The sequence below is a fragment of the Typopeltis vanoorti genome, chromosome 15 (genome assembly GCF_054136105.1).
Source record: "Typopeltis vanoorti isolate ZY-2024b chromosome 15, IOZ_Tvanoo_1.0, whole genome shotgun sequence".
Taxonomy (NCBI): domain Eukaryota; kingdom Metazoa; phylum Arthropoda; class Arachnida; order Uropygi; family Thelyphonidae; genus Typopeltis; species Typopeltis vanoorti.
This window is the reverse complement of record NC_143563.1, coordinates 59646725-59672462: the sequence shown is the minus strand read 5'-3', so window position 1 is coordinate 59672462 and position 25738 is coordinate 59646725. Positions and strand designations below refer to the sequence as shown.

The following is a 25738-nucleotide window of genomic DNA, read 5'->3' as shown; positions in this document are numbered from 1 at the left end:
TCTTTGTTCAATAATTTCTAGATTGTAACTGAAAATAGATAAGCCATCATCATGTATTATATTTGCAGTGTTTTTTTTTAAAAGTTTTATTGCATTTTAGCATATACTAGTAATGAATGTATCTCTCAGATACACATGACCGATGCTGCAATTTTTTAGACCGCGACCTCCGCAGGGTTAAGTAAAAAGGAAATTTAATTTGAAGATGTAAATAATTTTGCATAAAAGGCAAAAGAGTCTAACTCGGTACTCCAAATAGTAAAAATAATCTGTATAGTATAGCTGAAGAGAGTTTTGGTTAATTTGTTTTAGTGGTGCAAAGACAGCTAAGTTCATAATGCACCAACACACGTCACAGCAGTATGCAAGGTAATAATAAATATATAAAACAGCAGCATAAACAGGTTTAAAAATGAGCAATTAAAAAATAAATGTAAAAAGGTGTACAAAAACAAGTGTAAAAGCTCATGTTATACGCTAAGTTGACACAGTAAAATTAATGTATATACGATATGTACATAATCTATATAAGGTGATGAATATTACCTTATATATATAGGGATAATTTAAAATTTAAAACTCAGGAATAATTTAAAAATGGAAATTTATTTATTTATGCTTATGGCTACATGAAACTGGTAAGTGAACAGTACAATCACAATTTCCAGCAACAAATGATGAAAATCTTAACATATAAAAGTTCATTACATAAAAGGCACACCAGCTTTCTTAAGTCTTTTTTTTTTTTTTTTTAAATAAAGCAAAAGTAACTTGATATAATCAAGCCAGGGAAAATTATCGTCCTACTGTAACAAGTATGACAAGGCTGCATGTTCTCACAACATTTCACAACATAATTGTAGCGGTATCTTGTGTGAGAAAACTTGATCCATTAAGGGGGGGGGGGGGCATTTCCCATTACATCATCATCTTCTAACATGAGGAGTTCTGTTGAACCATGATGCGGAACTATGAGAGTGACTACAAGAATAACGTCTTCGTGGTGAGACGGGACCATGATCTTCTGTTTCCTCCATAACCACTGCCACACCAACTACAGGTCAAGGTCCAGGCTGGAAAGCCAATTCAGGGCCTCATCCGTCACTTTGTGGATGTCCTGTAGGACACCACCGTGAAATTGCTGCCTTGGGCAGTCATACACAATGTGTAATCGTCTGAGCCACAGGAGAACAATAAGGGTGATCTGACAGCCCCCATTTATGTAGAAGGTAGCCACATCTGCCCTGACTAGTTCTGATCCTGCTTACTGATGACCAAATCTTCCTAGGAAGACCAAACCACGCTGCCGAGCACAGGGATCTTCTACCAGGAAGCCGTTTGTTGGTAGATTGTTGGACCAGTGTGTTCTCTCCATATGTCAGATATTGATGGCAGTGCAGCTGAAGAGAGGTCGTCCATGGACCAGAGAGGCTTTCTAGATTTGAGGCATAGACTAGGTGGGTTTATGAGAGTCTGATGTAGGGGCAGGAGTGGGTTGCTCACTGCTTTACTAAATTCCTTAATCGAGGCTTGTCTTCTCCGTATGTGTGGTGGAGCAATGTTAGATAGAACAGGAAGCCAGGAGAGAGGGGTGCTTCTCATTGTTCCACTAATTGTACGCATGGTAGAGTTTGGCTGGCTGTCTATAATGTTAATGTGTGAGTCTACTTCTTTCCCAGACAAGAGCACAATATTCTGCTGTAGAGAATGTGAGAGCTAGTGCAGACAACTTTAGGACTTCTGCACCACAATCCCAGTTTGTTCCAGCAATCCTTGAAATGATATTATTTCTGGTTTTAATTTTATTGGAGAGGTTGATGATGATGTGCCTTTTATAGGTTAGGCTTCTGTCCAGGCTCAAACCAAGGTATTTTGGGTGAGGCTCGTGTTCTACCATTTTTCCACAGAAAGAAAGGTTGAGTTGTCGATTCGCCTCTGCATTGTACAGGTGGAATACTGAGGACACAATTTTCGTTGGATTTGGCTTCAAGTACCACTGCTTAAAGTACTCTTCCAGGGTGTTTAGGTCTGTATTCAAGGTTGGTAAAGGAGGTGGATTGACGTAAGATTGCTAGGTCATCGGCATACATATACTTGCTTGATCTGGTATGAGGTAGATCATACACGTAGATGTTAAAAAGTATAGGGGATAGCACAGAGTCCTGAGGAAGACCATTGTGAAGGAATCTGGGCCTGCTCTTTTTTCATATCAAAGGATATGAAATATGGACCTGGATCTTTCTGTTGGAGAGAATAGAATCAAAAAGTTGAAAAGTTTTTTACCCTTTATAATATTTCCTAGTTTTAGGAGGAGGCCCCTGATAGGTCAATGAAAATGGCTCCAGATTTAAGTTTCTTCTGGAAGCCTGCTTCAATTTGAGTTGTCAGGAAATAACACTTGATGAATCTAATAAAAATGTACCTGAGCATATAGGGCTCAGCCAGATTATGAATATGATTAAACCAGTGACTGCACTCATTGATGAAATGAGGGCAGTTCATTAAAATGTGAATGGTTAGTCCATGACCACAAAGACACATCGTTATCCACAACAGGAAGGAGATGATATGGATAATGATGTGCCAACATAAAATGACTAATACCTATGCAGAGTTAAGTAAGAACATCTTCCTCTTTGTGCTCCTTATGTAGTGTAGATTACCGTAATTAGATTTCAGGCTTGACTTCATAGTTTGCTGGTCTCTCTAGTCCATGATGACTGCCACTGGGATAAAAGTTTGTCTTATGATCTGCCTGTAATTGGTGTAGAGGCAAGCTGATGTGAAAGTTGAGAAATGAGCTGACCTAGCTGCAGTATATGTAGCCTGCGTCACACGATTTACTGCAATGTGGATAGCAGATGAGCAGACTGTCATAGAATCAAATTCTACTAAGGAAGAGAGGTGGGCCTGTTGGCGTCATCAAATTTTCTAATGATATTTGTGATGTAGTACAAGGTTTTTCCATGCAAAAAATTGGATTATTACTCCTGAATAAGTTTCCCATTTAAACAGTGATGGCCAGGCCGACATCTAGTGAATAGCAGTGAATGTTCAGGTAGGCATAATGGGAGACGTTACTTCCTGTGTTCAAGAGGGAAAGATTATTGTTGTGAAGCACACTCAACAGCTCTTCCTCTGATGTTAGTTTGGGCACACTCCACAAAGTGTTGTCTATTTAAATACCCCCATTAATAGTAAAGGAGGGGATGGTAATTGCAATGACATCCAGGTTACTTTGAAAGATAAATGCAGAATGAATTAAGTATATGCAGTATACCATTATAGGAAATCTGATTGAGAATGATTGCAACTACCTCTACTTGAAATAGCACACTTTACGTTGGAAAGTATCATATTTTCATTTGAATGGGTTTTGAAAAGTAGATTTGCTTGTAGGTAGGATTGCCCATGAGAATGGCAATGCCTCTGTGGGCAGGTCTATTCCCAATATTACAAATGATGGTTACATTTCATAATACAGGATCGTCACTGGGCTTCAAACATGTTTCCTCCTACAGACAAAAGCATTGTTTCATACCTTAAGAGCTGCAGAAAGTTTTTCTTCCTGCATGGTTATGAAGTAAATTAAGTTTTGTCAAGAAATTATATTCTTATTTAATCCATTACCAAGTGTAAGCAAACAGTCTGCGCATGAAATATCATCACACATAGGATATTTGTATGTAAACAATTGACTTCACATAAGTTGTTTTAGTATCCCATGATGCAAAGCACACTATCTAGACCAGTTTTGATTTTTATTGAAATGTCATCAGTGGGAGCCAGACTGAGGAAGATACCAAGGTGTTGCACTAACGAAGAAGTCATATTTTCCATATATGAGCAGTTAAAAGGTATATCCCCTTATTATTAAAATACTTTGGTTCGACCGCGCGGTTAGCCTAGTGGCTTTGCGCTTCGCAACCATATGCCTAGGGAAGGAGTGTCCCAGGTTCGATTCCCGTTGTAGACATGAGGAATTTGAGGATCTTCCTTAGGCATAGCCAAGTTAGCCGGTCTTGGGCGCGGTCAGTAGGGTTTTTTTCTGCCAGTTTATCTGGCGTTTTTCATCCCACAAGCAGGCAAACCGGCCCCGTGAACATATGCCTCAACAGTCAAAAATATACCTCCCCCCCAGCGGAGGGGAGGTATATTTATATGGCAGACCAGGCGATATATTTATATTTATATGGCAGACCAGGCGATGGGTCGGTTGGGAGTAGTACTAACAAGAAGTCGCATCTAAGTAACACGCGGACCCTGCATAGGAAGCAGGAATAACGAGTAGTAGAAGAAGAAGAAGAATTAAAATACTTTGGTTCAGAGATAGTATTGGTAGTAACCCTTCCCTTAATGCATAGCAATATCCCTGTCCAAAAGGAAGTGTGCTTTTTGCATTATTGGTTCAAAATTAGAACATTATGAAATGCAGAAAAATCTCATGTGGAAAATCTTGATGTTGATTTGTAAAAATTTCTGCCTATGTTTCATGGGCATCTGTAGTAAAAGAGCAATTAAACAATCAGAGAAAAGTTTCAAAAATGCCATCTTAATAGCTAATGTAAGCTGCTAACAAAAAAAAAAAAAAAAAAAAAAAAAAAAAAAAAAAAAAAAAAAAAAAAAAAAGGAGGGGTGTTTAATTACATAATTAGGATTGTCACCAGGTGATGACCATCCCTACAGATGAGTATTTTCCTTATGACTGTCACCCCTTGGTTTTTCAATATGGAGGTGATCTCTCTCTCTGCCATGAACATCAAGAAAGAACAATTCTAACATTACTTCTCAAGTGCAGTTCCATATGACCAGAATTCCCAAATGCAAGTTGCACAAATGAGTTAAGTGCCATATTAAGAAGGTTGGTATGTTTATTTGCCATCTCTGATGCCCCCCCCCCCCCCCACCTTCCTTGATTTTAGTTAATATTGCAAGAGTTTCAGGGCTTGCTGAAGGTCTGGAGGATGAAAGATTATTCATACTCAGAGGGAATTTGTTTCAGAGCCAGAACTCCCCATCCTCCATGGAGCCACACATGAATGCCATGCTAGTACCAATGCAAGTCATGGGGCCCCTCTCCAGACTACACGAAGGAGATTTACTGTAACACCTTTACCCCTTGCAGGCAAACCCATTACCTAAATGATTCCCACCAGACTATTCAGGATTGCCTGGCTTGCTGAAGCGGAAGTCAAAGTAGTGTAAGACTATCAGGACCTCCCTTTCTGGATTCCCATGGGTCACAGTTCACACTGCATACCAAATATGGCAGCAAGGATGTGAAAGATAAGATAGTTATATATATATATATATATATATATATATAAAAACCAGGAAGTGAGGGGGGAAGGAATCGGGAGTATGCATCATCCAATCATCCATAATACCTATTCATGCCCAACTCCAATCCAATTTATTTTCTTGAATAAAACTCTCCATGTTCCATACTTGTACATGGTGGCATATATTGGCAAAATAAAAGACCATGATCTACTGGCAGATTTTTACTGTTTCCAAGTTTTGCTATTAAGAAAACACCATTAACCTTCCAAAACTTTTATATTTTCAACCATTATCCATGGTATTATATCTTACGAATTTTTTTAATCTTTATATCTATTTTCAAAATATTCTACCCCTCCCCCGGTATATTTCGTCTTGAAATGGCACACTTTACGTTGGAAAGTATCATATTTTCATTTGAATGGGTTTTGAAACGAATGATGTACATACAGGAATAGATAGATTCTTCTTTCCAGGATCTTTGTTGTACTTACATTTCTCGTCTTTTTTTTTTTTTTTTTTTTTGGGTAGCTGACTCGATCATCTGTAAGAAATTTACAGATGGTTGACACTCATTGCTTTCATTACAAATATTTGATCCTGATATAACATGTCATAGTTACCACAACCATTTTTTATTTCTTTCAATATTTTCTATTGTGCATTTCGAACATTGTTTTATAGCCTTTAATATGGTAGCAATCCATATTAAAGAATTTACTACAAAAGAGATAATGACAATCATAATTATTAGACAGCACTTTAAGATTTTCAGGATCCTAGTATTTCAACATTTTCTTTATATTCCATAAAGAATTCCTCAATATTGAAGTACTAATTCTTTCTCTTCAGAATCAAAATTTATCATTAAAAAAAAAATGCATTGAAAGTAACAAAATCTTTTTTTAAATGGAAAATGAAATATCTGAAAGGAAGTAAAGTGTTTTCACTAAGGAAGTATACTGGTGTCCGACAGATAGGGACAAACTGCATTTTTACCCATACATGAAAAAATTTTCATGACCACAGCTAAATGCAGACAAATTTATTGGCAGCACTCTAATAAATTATATTACACAAAAAATTTGTTATAAATTCTGTACAAATTAAATTGCAATATGTTTTTGGCAAAAGTTACAAATTTCTTAAGGATGTAGTTAGGGAATTAATGCACAGTGCTTACAGGAAACTATGTGGAGAGACATTTCAGTATGGAACATGTCCACCCCAAATTGAGATGCAGCTCTCTCGCAACATTGTACCATGCTTAGCACCAAGGGATTCAAGAGTTCTTGAGGCAAACTGGCCCACTCCTCCTTCAGAGCAAGGATAAGGCCTTGTATTCTGGAGGGGAATTTCGAGCAACAACGCATCTCCCTATTGAGACTGAACTTATGGGATTGAAATCCGGAGTCATAGTCCCTTTTTTCCCAGCACCTGTAGTTCGGTGCACCCATTAATACTTCCACACATCATGACCCCAGCACTGCTGTATATCTATCCCTTTCAAGAACATTCTCATGAAGGTAAGCAATACCATTTTCATATCAGATTAAATGTCGCCTAGAATTGGAGGAAAGACTAATATTACTCTAATCTTAACTAGTACATTAGTCCTTTGGTGGCTTCTCCAATTTTTATGGATACAACACCACTGAAAACGTACACTACAAGTTGTGGATAAAGGGACGTAGATTACAGGCTTTCTGGCATAAAGATTTACTTGTCACAGACATCTTGCCACAGTTTGTTGAGATATTCGCTACATGTGCTTGAATGGAGCCAACTTGCAGGCTGACCTGCCATGTCAATTAAGTTTTACTGTTATAATCAAAAATCTGTTTTCATGCTCCTTGGTAGAGCGAAAGCAACTGCTTAGCAAACGTCTGGAACACTTATGCTCCCTAGAGCCTGGATACAATGCTGATTCCAAACTTTCTGACAATATCAGTAATTCTGCAGCCTTCGAGTTTTCAAAATGATTCTTCCCTGCATGAAATCATCTTATATGATTTCTTTGAGACATTAAAAGCCATCCAAGTTTGCAACTTTATTCCCCTGTTCAGTGCTACCATGTGACCCCCTTGTATGCAATCCAAAAATTTGACCAATTTTCAGAGAAAATTCTTGGATATGATGGCTTGATACCTGCATTGGTTAAAAGATGTCTTGCAGCCTTATCCAAGAATTTTCTCTGAAAATTGGTCAAATTTTCGGATTGCATACAAGGGGGTCACATGGTAGCACTGAACAGGGGAATAAAGTTGCAAAGTTGGATGGCTTTTAATGTCTTAAAGAAATCCTATAAGATGATTTCATGCAGGGAAGAATTATTTTGAAAACTTGAAGGCTGCAGAATTACTGATATTGTCAGAAAGTTTGGAATCAGCATTGTATCCAGGCTCTGGGGGAGCATAAGTGTTCCAGACGTTTGCTAAGCAGTTGCTTTCAGAATTCAGAAGGAAGTAGTTAGATGGTTTCATGTAAGTCATTTCATAGTTCAGAGACTGAAAAACTATTCTAACAGTCACAAACAACATTCCAGGGATACATCAAAGGAAGGCCATGGGCTACAACCATTGTGGGTCACCAACATCAGCTAAAATCTGTCCTCACAGTGTATTTACCTCTGTTGATTTTATATCTTAGCTGACTGTTAGCCTGTGTGTGCATCTATCCTCAAATCACTCTCCACATCAATTTGATCTGAAATTAACCAGAGAGAGAGAGGAAGGGGGGGAGGGCTTAGAGATGAGTCCTGATTTGCTACAAAGTGATACCAAGCAGACTCTGATGTCGAGAGAACAGGAACACATTATACCTCTAATATCCATGAAAGTGACACTTATGATGGAGGTAGTGTAATGGTTTGAGGCCTTTTGTAAGCAAATTCATTATCGTGCTGATACAGCAGGAAAGAGTCTATTCCAAACTGTTGCCACAGTGTGGGAAGAATGGATCTGTCCAAAATGTCATAGTAGGCATAAGAATTTAAAGATCCAGACACAGAAACCAATAGGCCCAGTCCAAAGGAGGAAAAACAGTCCCAGACCATTATGCTACACCTCATTCATTGCTCCACTGTTGTTTGCATCATGCCAGGTACTGTCAGGCATAATTAAGAACTTGATCTGCAGCACAACCATGAACCACTGCGAATAGTTCTGTCACTGGCATCCATTCCAGAGCTCATGCAGAAGTTCATTTACTATGGTTGGCCGACAATTTACTGTGACAACACACTCGAGAATTCACTGGTCCCAATTTGTGGTTTTCTTGGGCCTACCAGTCTGGGGTAAGGGTTTGGTGGTTCAATCACATTTTCACTTCACCTAACTGGCAGTAGATCGGGGCACATATAATGTAGCAGAAACCTCTTGGACTGAATGACTGAACTTATGGGCTCCAACTATCATACCACATTCAAATGGACTCAACTCTTTTCATCCCCTCATCCTGATGGCAGAGAATGTCTACACTACTAATGCCCATGTGCATATAGCATTGTGGATATGTATCTGCATTATACGGGCAAGGCAATGTAGAAGTACAGGGTGCGTGGACACTTTGGCAACAATGTATATACACATACATATAGTATTTGAATAAAGATCAATGGTGACTAATGCAAGCAAATAGATCTTTAAAGGCTACATTCAGTATCATCGACAGGGTGTAGCATAGAGGCAGTCTGCCTCACGGCGTGGCTTAATAAGGGCACTTGTTCAGCCATGTTGCAGTAGGTGGCATTGCTACGGTAACAATTCCTGTTAGCATAACAAGTGCAGAAAGAAGTACTGATTAAAAATTATTTGCAAACAGCAATGACCCAAGAAAGATTGGTTGGTTTAGCAACTATATCGATAGAGGTGGACATTGCTTATAAACAGTTTTATTGTGTGATATCCTGTAGAGCAAACATTTAATTAATATTATTATGTAATCGTTTTGCATTAATGTTTCTTTTGTAATAAAAACAAAATAGCAATTGGAGATTTTCTTATATTCTTGTCTTATTGGTTGGTTGGTCTAGCAACTATATCGATAGAGGTGGACATTGCTTATAAATTAAATTTTGAAGAGCTTATAAACAGTTTTATTGTGTGATATCCTGTAGAGTAAACATTTAATTAATATTATTATGTAATCGTTTTGCATTAATGTTTCTTTTGTAATAAAAACAAAATAGCAATTGGAGATTTTCTTATATTCTTGTCTTATAATCCATCAGGGATTGTTTAATTGTTTGCCTCAGGGCTTGATCTAATCTGGCAAAGGCCCTGGTTACATTCATATTTTAGGTCAATTAATATATATCAGAAATATAGGGAGGGAAAAAGTGAAAATTAAGAAATCCTTACCTCTTTCTGTAAAAGTGGATTAGGTATGTTATTTGATAAAATAGGTGAATTTTCTCGGAGAGGCAAAATACTTGAAACACCTAATGGATGCATATTACAGTTTGAAGCAGCAGTTGTTTTAGTACTTGATCCTCCGCTAGGAGATTTATTTTTTAACATCATAGAATTCTGAGCAGGTCTTAAACTTATCTGTAATTTTAATAAATCTGTTTAACTGTCTTAAAGGCATTACTGATTATAGAAAAGACAGGTAAACAAATACAGAAATAAGGAATTCAATTTCAATTGTATTCAAACAGTATTTGAAAAATGTAAACATACTAAGTTTGCACAAAGGTTTGAATCTTAAAAGATTTTAAGTAATAGAATTATAAGGAAAGCAAGCAATTAATCAGTACTTGCTGCCTCATAAGCTGAAGAAAAGAAATAATGCAATGCAACAAGTCGACAACAAACAAAAAACAGGTAGTGGTGTTACAGCAGTAGGCAGATTATGGATGTAAAAATCTCACAATCAATTTATTTACGTTTTTATAATATTATATGAGTGAAAAGTTTCAGAAATAACATTTAAGTTTCATTATATATAAAATAATTTGCAAAAAAAAAAAAAATATATATATATATATATATATATATATATTGCATTTAGTAATGCAATTGTATATGTATTTTCACAAATGCCATGCAGTTAAACAGTAGCAATAACAAAAGGGAACTTAAATCTATGTAAATAGTTAACTTGCTTACAAGTTGTAATCCTTGGGGATTTACACATAAATAATGCTGCATGTATACATTGTATGTTTGTTTATAGTAGTATTCTAATGTTATATACACTATTACTGAGTGCAAGTGCTATAGTAATAGCGTCATGTCACTAGAGTTTTGCTTTGAATCTTGGTAACGGATATATGCATTAGTAGTGATTTTTTTTTTAGAAAGCTCTTGCTGGGTAACAGAAACAGCCAGCAAGTGAGTAGGCAGGAGAGCTGGAAAGGAAGAAACACTACCGAGTTAAGTTTGGTGATTTCGCATTTTTATATGTATCTTTACTACTCTCCAAGGAGGAACTGTGAAGTTAATAATTGAAGGACAGTATAATGTATCAAACCGTTTTAGTGAAAATACAATGTGCTTAATGAAATGCAAGTAGAATATATTACATGAAGCAAGATGGAAGTCTGCCGTAAAGTTCATTTTATTGGAAGTGTATTTGGAACTGCTCAATTAAATAAATGGAATCCTATTATCTAAGCCATTATTCTTCATGTCTTCTTCAGTAAATGAAAGAACAATGTAATCAAGGAAACTTGCTTACCAGAAGAAGATACATGCAAGTATATTAGTTAACTGAAATTTTCATCTGTTATTGTGATAATATCAGGAATTTCAGAGAAAAAAATCATAACTGAAAGACAACAGGAACTTCGCGCATAGTCAAAACTATGAAGTTTTAACCAAATGCTATGTTCTTGGCTTATATAGTATTTGATGTTATCTCTCAGAATTGAATTTAACTGCAAGTAAGAAATTTCTTTTAAGCTCATACTATGCAATTCTAGAATAGCCATATGGTTGTCCTCCGTATCTGATTAGAATTTTACAGGTTAGATATATAGAATATTAGTATTTAATAACTATAATTCTATAGAGAATATGAATGCCAGATCTCCTTAGAGAAACAGAGAGTTACTTTATATACAGAACTGAATCTATTGATTCAGTTCTGAATATTGTAAACATTTATATGCTTACAGTAAATTTTTAATTTTTTATAAACTTGAGCTTCATTCTTTGGATAAAAACAATATGCTGATTTTGAAGTCAATTCCCATCACAAATACAAATCTGAAAACATTCTAGCCAACTAAAATAAATTAGTGAAATAAAATATAGACAAAGGCAAGGATTAGCATAACTGTTACAGCCAGTTTACAGGACTGGTTTTAACTTCAATTAAAGGTTATATTTAGTCTACTGATAAACAGATAGTGGATTTTGGAAGTGAGAATGAAGCAGTTGATTTAAATGTAATTGGAGTGAATTTTTTAAGACAGTTAATCTTAATCTTGTAGTTCCTACATATTCAGGAGATGATAATGAAAAGTACTGAATCATACATTAAATATGCAGAGGAACTTAAAAATTAGAATAGTCAGAATTTCATTTCTTAATTATCCTTAGAAATAAGTTAATAGGGAAGGTAAAAAACATTTAGAACAGTTCACCTGTGATAATACAGATTACAATACTTTTAAAAGTTTATTAATCTTAGAATTTTCAAATGTTAGAGATTAAGTCCAAATTTGTTGAAGTTACATCAATGCATCTAAGGTAATAAAGAATCAGTTTCTGAAAATTACAATGAATTGTTTAACATAGCTGATAAAACTATTTCAACTGAAGATAAATCACATTTAGAAATGTCTATATTTTACCAATTTAGGGAAGGTTTAAAAGATAAATTGAAGGAAGCAGTTTATAAGAAAAAAAAAATTAAAAATACAGAAGAATGTTATAAAGTTGTTGGGGAAAGAGAAGCAAGACAGAGATATCTACGAATTCTCTAATTCTAAACAAGTACATTCTTTGAAACATGATTCAAATACAAGTCATGTAGAATATATTAGTCAAAAGGAAGGTCAAAAACCTAAATTAGTTAGAAAGGAGAATAATGTTACGAAAATGTTCAAGGTTGCAAATTGGTTTGCTGTTTATTGATGTATAGAGTGAATTTGATGGAAGAAAGGTCTATATATGCCTGACAAACTACATTTAAATGGTGCAAGAGTTATATGCCCAGAGAAATTGTTGTTCAGTGAGAGTTTCGAAGCGCAAAACCAGGGAAGCTAGAGATGCAATCAACCATGTGGCTGGCCAACCCTACGATAAATGAGCATGAGTACAGAGATGATTATGTAATGCTGAATGCATCACAGGTTTCCAATTTGAATGGGTTGATAATGACATTACCCTTGTGGGTACACAATGAGCACAGATTGTGTACATTGAAATGAATGTACACGAATTCCAAGATATATCAGGGAAAAGGGAGATTAAAGAGGATTATAAGTCTGAAAGAGATGGTTCATTGGAGGTTGTCTGGTATGAGAGGCCAATAGGACAAAACATTGTTGGGTGCTGCTGTAGACCAGGGGGGGGATCCACAGGAAGATATAGATGCCATATAGATGTATTGGCAGATTAGCACAATGAGTGTAGGCTGAACAATTATTATGGGATACTAACTATAGGGACATTGATTGGAGGGAATAAAGCGAACGTGACAAGATGGAAGTGGGATTTATACAGTTGCTAATGGATAATTAATGAAACAAAATGAGGGGACAGGGGATTTGAGAGTGTTGGATCTGATAATAGCATCAGAAGATATATCCATAACGAAGGTAGACTATCTGCCACCAATTGGGGAGAGTGACAATTCAGTCTTGTTCTGGGAAGTTGCTAAACATCTGGAATTCTCTGTGAAGAAGTGGTTTATGTTGAAGCATAAAGCTGGTAATTATGACAGACTTAGTAGCCATCTTGGAGCAGTGACATGGCTTGAGAATCTACAAGGAAAGAATGTCAGTAGTGAATAGGAAGTGGTCAGAGATTATTTGAAAGAAGCAATATCAGACTGCATATCCAAGGTCAGGAAGAAAAACCAAGTTGGAATTAAGTGAATGAGTAGAAATATAAAGCAAAAGCTGCAAAAAAAAAAAACTGTGGAGGAAATATAAACAAAAAACTGAACAGCATACTCATGAGCAATACCAAGTACAAGCAAGAAAGGTTACTAGTTTGATAAGAAAGGCCAAATCAAATTGAGAAAAAATTAGCTAAGCAGGTCCAAGTAAACCCAAAAGAAATTTTTTGTTATGTAACAAATAAGAGGAAAAATTACTATGGTAGGATGACTTTAAACAATGGTGATGGCAGGAAGGTGACAAAGGCAAAAGAAATAGTTAAGTTACTGAGTGATCATTTTGCAAAGAGGAAAATAGAAATCTTTGGAAATTGATCAGTCCAGGTGGTGATTTTGTGATTGCTGATGTGACAGATGCATATCAAAATTGAAGTACATGAACATGACATGTTCAGCATATTGTAAAATATGAACATGAACACAGCAGTGGGACTGGGGAAGGATCACTACCCAGACCGGTTTCGACCTTTACTGAGGTCTCATCAGTGGGAGCCAGACCTAGATGTGATATGATACCAAGGTTGAAGTAATACTAAGGCAAGTGATGTGAAGTTATAAGCGTCTATATACAAGTTGCCCCAGTCCTGAAAATAGTTCAGGTGCAAGCTTGTGTGCCTACACTTGGATAAAGGATTAAACCAAGTGGAAAAATTTTCAACAACTATCTCTAATCCAGAGTATTTCAATAATAAGGTGCAACACCTTTTGGCAACTGATATATGAAAATATGACTTCTGCATTACTTCAACTTTGGTATCACCCCTGAGTCTGGCTCCCAGTGATGAGACCTCAATAAAGGTTGAAACCATCTGGGTAGCGATTCTTCCCATAATGCATAGCATTATACATAAGGATATGTGCTTTGCATTATGGGATACTAAGGCCAAGTGATGTGAAGTTATAAGCTTCTGTATATGAGTTGCCCCGGTCCTGAAAATAGTTCAGGTGCAAACTTGTTCGCATACACTTTGATAAAGGATTAAACCAAATATATAATTTCTTGGTATCTTTAATTTATAGGATAAAGGAAATGACTACACCATGACATTGTGGATGTTGAAAAGGCATCTGACAGAATACCGCATATAAAACTATTACAGAAACTGAAACAAATGGGAATGGATATGATGCTAGTATGATGGATGGGGGGGGGGAGACAGCCGTCGAAAACAGAGAGCAGGTAGTATATGGTGGAGGGGAATCTAGGAGAATGATGGTAACTAGTGGAGTACCTCAGGGTTTGGTACTAGGGCCACTAATATTTAATTTTTATCTCAATGATATAGAGAAAGATTTGAGAGGTGATATTGAGTTGTTTGCTGATAATTTTATGCAAAAGTGGGATAGCAATAGCTGATAAAGGTGATGTAGATATCCTGCAGGATGATTTAAATAAATTGGCATTGTGGGCAAAGGAAAATGATTGTCAATTTAATGTCGCAAAATGTAAGGATATACACTTCAGATTCCATACGGTGTATCATATTGATGGTACTGGATTGCAAAAAACTGATGATGCTAGGGACTTGTGGATAAAGGTAAACAGAGTTGAAGTTCAGAGGGCATACTACAAAATTTGGTAAAATAGCTCAAAAGATTACTTATTATTACAATACATGACAAATAGGGAACTAGGGCTCTCTGTGGAAGTTGTGTAAGAGTGTGGTTGGTAGGGAAGTGCAGACCAGATTTTTTGTGTGCAGAGTGGTGAATGAGTTTAGAGAGTGTGCATAAGTTCTGTGCATATAATAGTTCAATTTTTCCCACAGTGAGTCCCAGGACTCATTGAGATAGTGTATTATAATAATGAATCAAAGTATGGATGAATTTTTAGAAAGCTGCTCTAAAACAAAATCCATAGAGCCAAATGAATCAGAAATCCTTAAAACTTTTATAAGAGGAAATAGAAAAACAACAAAAACAAATATTAGAAAGTTCTGTAAAATATTAACTGATTGGAGATAACTAATAATGCTTCTAGTAAATGAGATTTTGATTTCTTGTAATGCTGAATGCGATTTTAAATTTAATGCAATGTACTGTGAGTAAAGTTTATTCCTATTTGTTAGGAATAAACTGTAACAAATTATGTAACTTATGTAATAGCTGTTTTAGTAGATCTAAGTTTAATCTTAGAGGAAATAAACCTAAGGATAATATAAATTCAACTTTTGAAATGAAATATAATTCAAACATAATATTGGTGAAAAACTTACTTATGGATATTTCAACTCAAAGCAATGCTAAATTAGTTTACAATTCAAATAAACAGACCGATATTGCTGCATTCCAGCGAACATAAACCTTTTATGTTTTACCAGGTTTTATAGAAAATGTACCTAGCAAAATTTTATTAGATATAGGAGCACATATTTCTCTTATCTCATGGTCACTCTTTAACCCTCCAACTGGCTAGGACGTATATATACATTCAGCTAAATTTGGATATGATTCTATACACCTGTTGAAAGAACATGGATAAGAAGTGCAATTTGGTTCTTCTATCTTTTAGAAGGTGCGATAATCCTTCACGCTGTAAGAGAACACTTAAACAGATTATCTTGTGATGCCGAGTTTCAGTTCTCTATAACAAGGAATGCAGTTCCTTGTTTTATGCTGGGCAACGGGACTCTTAGTTATATTAGAGAGACTAAAAATATAAAAATTATTTTTATTTTCTCTTTATATTGTGCAGTTTTAAATTCCAGGAAAAAATATAAATCCTTGCATACTTTCTTCACTTAAATATTGAATTACCTTGGAGAACCAATGTTTAATGTTTTTGTGATAATTTTGTCTAATCGCTTCCTCGACAGAACAGTCTTTGTTTTCGAAGAAATTAATTGACGATAATTATTTTAAATATTATTTAAAATAAAAAAAAAAAAAAAAAAACGGCTGCAGACGTTCTAGATTATATTATCTTTGTTTTCAAAATCGGGATGCTTAAGGGGCAAATCTGTATAACTGAGAGGAGACTCCACATAGCCTTTAAAGGAATGCAGAGAACCGACCAGGGCTTCTGACCTAATGTCAAATCCTCACCTTCTTGTGGTTCACCCTGTTGGGTATCTACCTGGATACTGAACGAACGAGGATGGGCTGGCAATTTGGGATTTAGCCGTCCAAATTGTATTCTTATTGGCTTAAACCAAAATACAAAATGATGGTACAACATGACCAAATTTCATGCCGGCTGGCATGAAATTTGGTCATGTTGGGTCACGTTGGTCACTAGCTGAGGAATTAGATATGTACCAGATCAACATAATAGGGATGACTGAAACAAAAGAGACAAAAACTGGTGAGATCTTTTTGAGCAATAAATACAAAATGGATAAATACAAAATAAATACAATAAATACAAATTCAGGCAATGACAATCAAGGAAAAGGAGTAGTCATAGTATTCAACACTAAATACGAGGCTAATCTTCTTGAATAGTAGGCAGTCTCAAGTAGAGTGATGTGGGCAAATATCAGAATGGGGAACTGGACAATGAGACTTATTTGGCCTGTAGACCAAATAAGTCTCATTGTAGAACTTCTATCTTAGTAGAACCTTCTGTGGGATCTATGTCCCACAAAAGGTAGAAGTGGAGGAATTGTGAATACTCAAACTTGAAACTGCCTACCAATCGAGAAGTTATCTTCATGTTTGATGTTGAACGATATTGTTATGCCTTCCTTTCCTCGATCATTATTGCCTGAACATAACCATCCTATACTTATTTAGTAAGATCTCATCTGTTTTTGTTTTCTTTGTCTCAGTAATGCGTATTATGTCCATGTGGTATTTTCCCGATTTTTTTTTGCAATCAATTTCCTTTTCATTAATACTCCTTATATTGATGGTTCCTATCTTCAGTTCTTCTGACAACAGATTTATTCTTCTTCTTCTAGATGTTGAGTTGGAACTTTTTCCAGTAGCTGAAGTTTCATTGTTTGTCCTGGTTTCCTGCCAAAAACAGTTCCATGAGCTAATCAGCTAAGCAGGTGAGATAGAATTGCCCACGGCTGTGTCTTCTATTTACTGATAAAATTTATTCTGCTACGTAAAATATCCAGCATTGTATCAAGGTACTAAGTCTAAACACTTCGTTTAACAAAAAATGGGTTTCTACATCATTTTTAGCTAACAAATACATAATCAACTCATATAAGAAAGTGTAACAATAAAAATTTCAATGCCCACAACACCAATTTTTGAACAATTATTACAGATTATTTCACATTTTATCATTATCATAATATTTCACATTATATCAATAAAAATTCAGAGCTGTTTGTATAAATCATGGTGAACTGAAAAGTACACGAGAATAAATGTAATAATGGATTATAGCATTTTAAATTAGATTTACATTACCTCATCTAAACTTCCCGACTGGGGCTGCAAAGCTTTCTTTAAAAAACGAGGAGGTAGATCCCTATTTGAATTTGCAGTGTTATAATTGAGTGTTGCCTGAGGCTGATTCTGCTGCTTTTGTTGGGAAAAAGCTGGAAATAGTTCGTGGTCATGGTCACGTGCTTGAAATTGCTTGCTACGATTCTGAGCAAACATTGACTGAGGACCTCCAATAAATCCTGGAAAAGGAATAATAAAGTTAACTGATTTTGTCATCTGATAATCACTTCAAAACTGAAGACAATAATTATACCTTAAGAGATCCAACTTCATACTGAATATGCACACCAAACGTACCATGATGACGACAGTATATGTGTTGGATAATCATAGCTGCCATGAAAAATTACAAATTCAGATGCCAGTAAATAAGAGATGCTGAAAACATAACCTTTAACTGACTCAAATTTTTAAATTCACATTTTGAGATTGTTTTAGTGTCGTAAATAGATCTCATTATCAGAGTTCATCTTAGAAATTTGCACTTACAGGATGTCTATGCTTGTTCAGATATCCCACAATGACTGGAGGGGGGGGTCTTGCAATATGCTTACCCCCAAAATATATGAACTGCACGCATAAATGGTTAAGAGCTATTGAACAATAGCTTCACTCAACAAAGAGTTACATAATCCAAAACTCTTCTCCAAACATGGAAACTTTTTTTTTAAGATAATGAAACGCAGGGATCCTGATGTGTACCCTAAAAAGTGAACAATTTTAACTTTACATTATTGCTAATCTTCTATCAACATTTTCCTCAAAATCAGTGGTGGTTACACAGAGGGAAATAATATTTTTCTACACCTAAAGATAGTCATATACAATCATGCCTACAGTGGGATTCAACCATGGAGCCAGCTGAATGGAGAGTGGGTTGGGAACACTATCCACATAACTGATGTTTTTTTCCTCCCACTAATCAATATTATCTCCCATCTGCACTGCCCAATTAAATACATAAGGATTCCACAGTCCACCTAAATAAGAAGCTGTATGGAAATTTACACTGTGCCATAATATCAGGTTTTTTGGTTTCTCCAAGAAATATACTTTTGCAGATAGATACCAACTTCTTTCTTATTTCAAAGTTTATCAGGACTGAAGTGGGGGTTCTTATTCTTGCTTCACTCCTTGGATAATTTGGTAATATCAAAAGTGATGTAGATGGATGGATCTCGACAACATTGATAACACTGTGGATGTGCAAAAGGTTTATAAATGTTTATGCTCCATCTAATGAAACAGTTAGATGAAAAATTCTTACAGGAATTCCAGCTATATTTATACAGTGACATCATAACAGCTGAAGACTGGAATCATACTGAAAACTCAACATTAGACAACATAAGACACTCCAGGAAGTGGAAAACTAGGATATGCACAGATAACAATGTGTGTTGACAATGCTCAACTAGCAGATATATGCAGAATTCACAACCTGAATCTCCAGATTTAAGATTGCATGATCATCTTAATAGAAGTTATATCTCCTTCACATCTTTATCTCTTGATAGTACTTATGAGGGTGGACTGAAAAGTTCTCAGCCTAACAATGAAAAAATGAATTTATAATTTCAAAGTTATTTTTATTTTTAAATATAATCTCTCTTAAAACTAATACATTTATTCCAGCGATACTCCAGCACCATTATCCTCTCCCTGTAGTGGTTCTCAGTAAGACCTAAAAAATACCTCTGTACAGTTGCAATCACCTCTTGATTCGAAGAAAAATGCTGACCAGCAAGGAAGAGTTTTAGCTTTGGGAAGAGATAAAAGTCAGAGGGAGCAAAATCTGGGGAATAGGGTGGATGTTCCAACAATTCATTGTGCAGATCCCTTAATTTTCCCATTGCCAAAACACTTTTGTGGGCAGGTGCATTGTCCTGATGAAAGATGATTTTTTTTTCTTCTGCAAACCAGGTCTTTTCTCACATTATTTTCGCCTAGTCTGGTTAAAAGATCGGAATATTATTTCCCGTTATTGTTTTACCCTTTTCAAGATAATTAATAACCAAAATGCCTTTAGCATCCCAAAACACTGATGCCATGACCTTTCCTACTGATGGGACCAACTTTGTCTTCTTTGGCACTGAACAACCGGCTTCTGTCCACTGTTTTGACTGCTGTTTGGATTCTGGTGTACAATGGTGAATCCAGGTCTCATCTAATAAACAGACGCACAAAATCAGTTTCATTCTTGTTAAAATGCTCCAAGCATTGTTCAGAGATTTTTATGGGAGTGTGTTTTTGATCTGCTGTGAGCAAGTGCAGCACCCATCTTGCACAAAGCTTTTTCATTTGCAATTCTTCATGCAAAATATATCCTACACATACTTTTGAAATGCCTATAGTCTCAGCAATTTCATGCACTTTGACTCCCTGGTCATCCAATATCATATCATGCACTTGATCAATGATTTCTGGTGTGTTTCACTTTTTAGACAACCTTCACGTGGATCATCTTCAAGGCCACATTTAAAGTCTGCATGCCATTTCTTAATTGTCAAAAACAAAGGAAGAGTGCCCATAAACTTTTTATGAACTTCAAATGAATTTCTTTTAGCATTAAACCTTCTTTTACAAAGAATTTTATAACATCACAATACTCAATTTTATCCATTTCAACGGATACAAACAACACTTTTGCTTCAGACAGCCGTATATAACAAACTACTTGATAGAATGAATGACTTGCAATTTCACATGGATGCTTATGACAGATGTACCAACTTAGAAAAAAAAAAAAAAAATCTTGCTGATAGTGTTGCCATCTATGGTTGAGAACTTTTCAGACTACCCTTGTATATAAATAGAATTTATTTTTATAAACTAGGTATTGTACATATGCTCTATTTATCCATTCACAATTCAATAGGAATTGAGGAATCATCTAGAATGCTTTTTTCTAAATACAAAAATTGTCAAACGCAATGATTTTTGTATTTAGAAAAAAAGCATTCTAGGAGATGCCAAATTTTTGCCAGGTGGTAGAACACCTCCATTATACAATATCACCAGGGAGAGAGAAAATTCAATTTTTATAATGAGTGGTTTAGTTCACTGTGGTCTTATAGTCATCTGCAGGGATGACTGAAAAGCAATCCCAGACAAAGAAGACCAATCACCTGGGTATTATAGTTCGACCACATAAGTGAGAGCTGCCGTTGGAACACTGCTAAGAAGAGTCAATTCACGTTGAGGGGGGGGGGAAATAAGGCGATGTACAAATTGGTCACCAACACGTGAAATCACGTGCTTTATACATAAAATTTTCCAACTGTTATACAAGCAAAATAGTTACCACTTTAAAAACTACAATGATCATAAAAGAGAAGTTAATTTTCCAACCTGTAATAATAAACACTCATCCCACAATACGGGTTGATTACCACTATTATTGGAATGGATCCTCCTCCTTTTGGCATGCGCAGAAGTGTCTCATATCTCTGGGCGTACTAAAGTAATCTTTGTACTTTAGTTTTTTCAATTGGTCTTTTGGTTGTTCAGCTCCATAAGACTGGTGAAAAAGGAAAAAAAAAAAAACTATAGCCTTTGGCTACATTATGATATAATGAGCAGACTTTTTTTTTGTTCGAAATCTTTCATGCTATTCATCTTTTCTTTCTCCTAATAGTATCACGCTCTGTTGCACTCCTATACCAACCACTCTAGACATGTTATGAACACACCCTCTTTACTTTTACACCTTAATAAAGGTCTAAACTGGTCTGGGTAGTGATCCTTCCCATAACACACAGCAATGCACATGTTTGTATGAGGCAACTGATGTGAAGACAACAGCTTCTATATACAAGTAGTCTAGTTGTGAAGGTATTTCACAAGCAAACTTTGTGTGCTAACACTTGAATAAAGGACTAACCAAGCATATAATTTCTCAGCAACTATAATTCACTCACAGTTGTTCTCTCCTCCCCATTTCCCAATGTATTCAAGCTCCACATATCACATCCTAAAGGATGAAATACCTTTATGAAGTGATTCTTGAATATTTCAACCATATCCTCCAGTGGTTTTCATTCTATCATTCTCACCAACCACTATAATCCTTCCATAATAAATTTCTACTAACCATATACAGTAACACCCCGACTTACGTGAATCCGGAGTTACGCAGTTTCTTATATGTACGTATTCCCGTCCCGCTTCACGCCTCACCACTAGTCGTATCTTTCCGGCGCCGGCCGCATTCACCAGTATCGCACATGCTGTGAACAAGATAAAAATTTTATTACATAAAAAATAATAATGTCATCCAAAAGAAGCAAGTCAGATTCTTCTACAGCTAGCAAGAAAAGAAAAACATTGACTTTGGAAACAAAACTCAACATTATTAAGGATTTTGAAGACGGAATGAAAATTTGTGAGCAAGCAAAGAAGTTTGATCTAGGAATCCACAGTAAGAACAATCATAAAGTTAAAGGAAGAATTCTCGCTGCTATGAAAAATGCCCAGTCATTGATTTCAAGCATAATTCATAAACGTCATGGGATTATTGGTGAGATGGAAACGATGCTCCATCGTTTCCATCTCACCAATAATAAAAAATTATTTTATTATTGGTGTGAAACGGAAATGTTGCCAGAAACTGATCAAGTTACTGAGACAATATAAGAAGTTGTCAACCTTGCAAAGCAATTAGATTTAGAAGTCGACAGTGAAGATGTCAGCGAGCTGTTAGACGCACATAACAAGGAGCTTACAATCGACGAGCTCATAAAGATGCATGAGCAAAGCGCTACTGAAGAGACCGACACCTCAGATCCAGTTTTACCAGAAAAGCACAACAGTTGCCAAATTAACAGAAGGTCTCAGCTTAATTAAGAATGGTTTACAGATTTTGGAGGACATAGATTCTAACGAGGAATGAATTGTAGCCACAAGGCAGGGAATAAAAAAATCATTGGCTTGCTATGAAGAAATTTTGCATGACAAGAAAAAGACAGTATGCCGTCAAACGAATCTATTAGATTTTATGAAACCATCGACATTGAAATAACTTCTTTTTTCATGTACAAAAAACTACAATTATGATAATATTTCTTAAAAAATATAGGTGTTTTTGTAAATCTTTGGTCCCAATTAACTAATATTTTGTATGTTTTTATATATAAATTACATGCAAAATTATTCCCCGAGTTAAGCGAATTCGACTTACGTGCTTTTTATTGGTCCCACCTACACGTAACTTCGGGGTTTTACTGTATGTGTGTGTATGTGTGTTATGTGCGTCTATGTTTTCGAATCATCTCAAGCTAATCTTGAGGAGAAAGGCCAAACTGAAAATGACTGGCTAAATTGCTGGACATAAGAAATGATTTTTTTTGCTCGAAAAATGAATGGATGTATATTTGCAAAAAGAAACTTGGCTGTACGCCTTCCAGAAAAGTTAGAACTCTTGGAATTGAAACAAAGATTGGAATGAAAATTTTCAAAGAATGGGCCAACAATGAGATTATATATTCTCGTAAAGATAGGATATTACAGATGAGCTCATTTCGAAAAAAAAAAGTTACATAACAGAGAGTCTGCTAAACACAAAGCAGCGTTAAAAACTGTTTCTAAAGCTGAAAAAATGACCCTTGAAAATGTTTTTTTAAAATTATCATCTAGTGAAAAAGAAATAACAGCAAACATTTTTCGAACTGCATATAAAGTAGCAAAGGAAAACTAATCATTCCATAATTTTGAAAGTGAAATTGATCTGCAAGAACTGAACGGAATTGAAATGGGTCGGATTCTTCATTCAACAAATGCATGTATTAATATTGCAAATCATGTCAACGAAGAAATGACAAAAAATGTGTTTAAAGAGATCGTTCCATCCAAAAATATAATTTCATTGATAATTGATGAATCAACAACAATAAGCAATAAAACCACTCTCATAGTGTATATTCGATGCTGTATCGAAGGTGTTCGAATTAATTCACTGATAAATTTATTTTTGGACTTCATCGAACTTTAAAATGTAACGGCAAAAAGTGTATATGATTCCTTACTCCAATGTCTTTAACTATTATCGGATGACAGAAGATTATTAAAAAAAATATTTAGTTTCTCTAGCATGCGATGGTGCTGCTGTAATGTTAGGATGTAAAAGTTGAGTGAAAAAATTGCTGTCAGAAAACTTTCATTCTATTATAGTTTGGCATTGTGCTAATCACAGACTAGAATTATCAGTAAGTGATTCTGTAAAGGAAATTTCAGAAATCAATAGATTCAAATCATTTATTGATAAACTTGTCCTATACCATGCTTCGCTAAAAAACAGTAGAGTTGCATTTATGTACAGAATCACTAGAGGTTGAGCTGCTGAAAATTGGAAGAATTTTTTTGAAGTACTCAATGGGTGTCATCTAGTTTCCATTCAGTTTTGGTTTAATGGAATAATTTTCAATCTCTAGTGCATCATTTTGAAGATGTAATGCATGATCCTAGGAGAGATAAAAATGATACTTTGAAATGAAATGATACTAGTTTTACTTCACGATAAAGCTCCAAAGAATAATCCTCCTATTGACTCAAAAACATTTTATACCAAATTGAAAGAAGGTTGCTTGATAGCGAAGATGTTGAGCTAGCAGTTTTGGGCTTGTGTGCTTGATCAAAAACATTGGCCTTGATGATGGAAACTAGATGACACCCATTGAAAAAATCAATGGGTGTCATCTAGTTTCCATTCAGTTTTGGTTTAATGGAATAATTTTCAATCTCTAGTGCATCATTTTGAAGATGTAATGCATGATCCTAGGAGAGATAAAAATGATACTTTGAAATGAAATGATACTAGTTTTACTTCACGATAAAGCTCCAAAGAATAATCCTCCTATTGACCCAAAAACATTTTATACCAAATTGAAAGAAGGTTGCTTGATAGCGAAGATGTTGAGCTAGCAGTTTTGGGCTTGTGTGCTTGATCAAAAACATTGGCCTGAAAATATTAATGCTCAGCTAACATTCGGAGAGGCGAAAATTAGAAATTTGGCAATCAGACTGCAACTAAATGAAAGAGAAATAACTCATGGATTCTGTGAATACATTCTCGATAAGACATACCTAGAAAAACTGTTGCGTTTGGTACATGCTCTGAATACCATTTCCATTTCATCAAGTGAATGTGAATGCAGATTTTTGCAGATGAATTTAATTATCACCCCAACAAGAGCTTCGTTGAAGACTAAAACAGTTTCGGCACTTTTATTCATCAAACTCATTGGACCACCTTTAAGACTTTTCGATCCTTCAAAGTATGCTGATCTGTGGTTACTTAGAGGATGACGTTTGGCCTTAGATACTAAGAGCAAAGAAAGGAGTCGAGACGATTTGTTCGACAAGAATTGGACAAAACTCTGGAAAACACTATGAACTTCTCTTAAATTATATAATGTTTTAACAAATTTACTTTTGCTTTTATAATTGGTCTTTAGTTGTATATTTTAATTTGTTTATTTAATTTTACATTTGATCATGTCTAAAATTAAAAATACTGAAGATAAATTATATTTAATTCATTTATGCGACTCTGCGACAGCAACAACTGCTTTATATTTCATTTAAATAAGATATTAATATCATTTTCTTTAATTAAAAAAAAAGCTCAAGATGTGAGTTCCGGCACCTTTTTTTCTATTAAAAAAGCACTGCATATATCTTTGTCAGTGCTTTCCACGGTGCAGGTTTACAGCAACATCCAACTAAATGTTTCATTTTGTATCTCATGCAATACTTTCTCAAAATCAATGCTACTGTTCCCTCTTCCCATTTTACAAAAAACATCATAAACCTCCACCCCCCCAATTCTATCTCTATCCTCAACAGGATGTCATCTGCACCAAACCATATCTCACTTATTCTGATAAATCTTTGGGCCTAAAAACTATGAATGCAACACTTTCATTCCCCTTATTTCTGATAATGGCATGCATAAACAAACATAGTAATTCATTTTTGG

The 25738-nt window shown here is 35.3% G+C and overlaps 1 protein-coding gene across 2 annotated transcripts in view; it reads right to left on the bottom strand.

Moving 5' to 3' along the window:
* NAT1 (N-acetyltransferase 1) overlaps positions 1 to 25738 on the bottom strand; it is a 297904-nt gene that overhangs the window by 155563 nt on the left and 116603 nt on the right. Inside the window, exons 9-11 of one of the 2 annotated variants that reach the window (XM_090404548.1) lie at positions 21882 to 21992; positions 17725 to 17942; positions 9645 to 9833 (exon numbers count right to left, since the gene is read on the bottom strand). In XM_090404548.1, the coding sequence (XP_090260674.1) occupies positions 9645 to 9833; positions 17725 to 17942; positions 21882 to 21992 (518 nt within the window). The remainder of the gene's footprint in view (positions 1 to 9644; positions 9834 to 17724; positions 17943 to 21881; positions 21993 to 25738) is intronic. The other variant, XM_090404546.1, reaches the window with a different exon arrangement.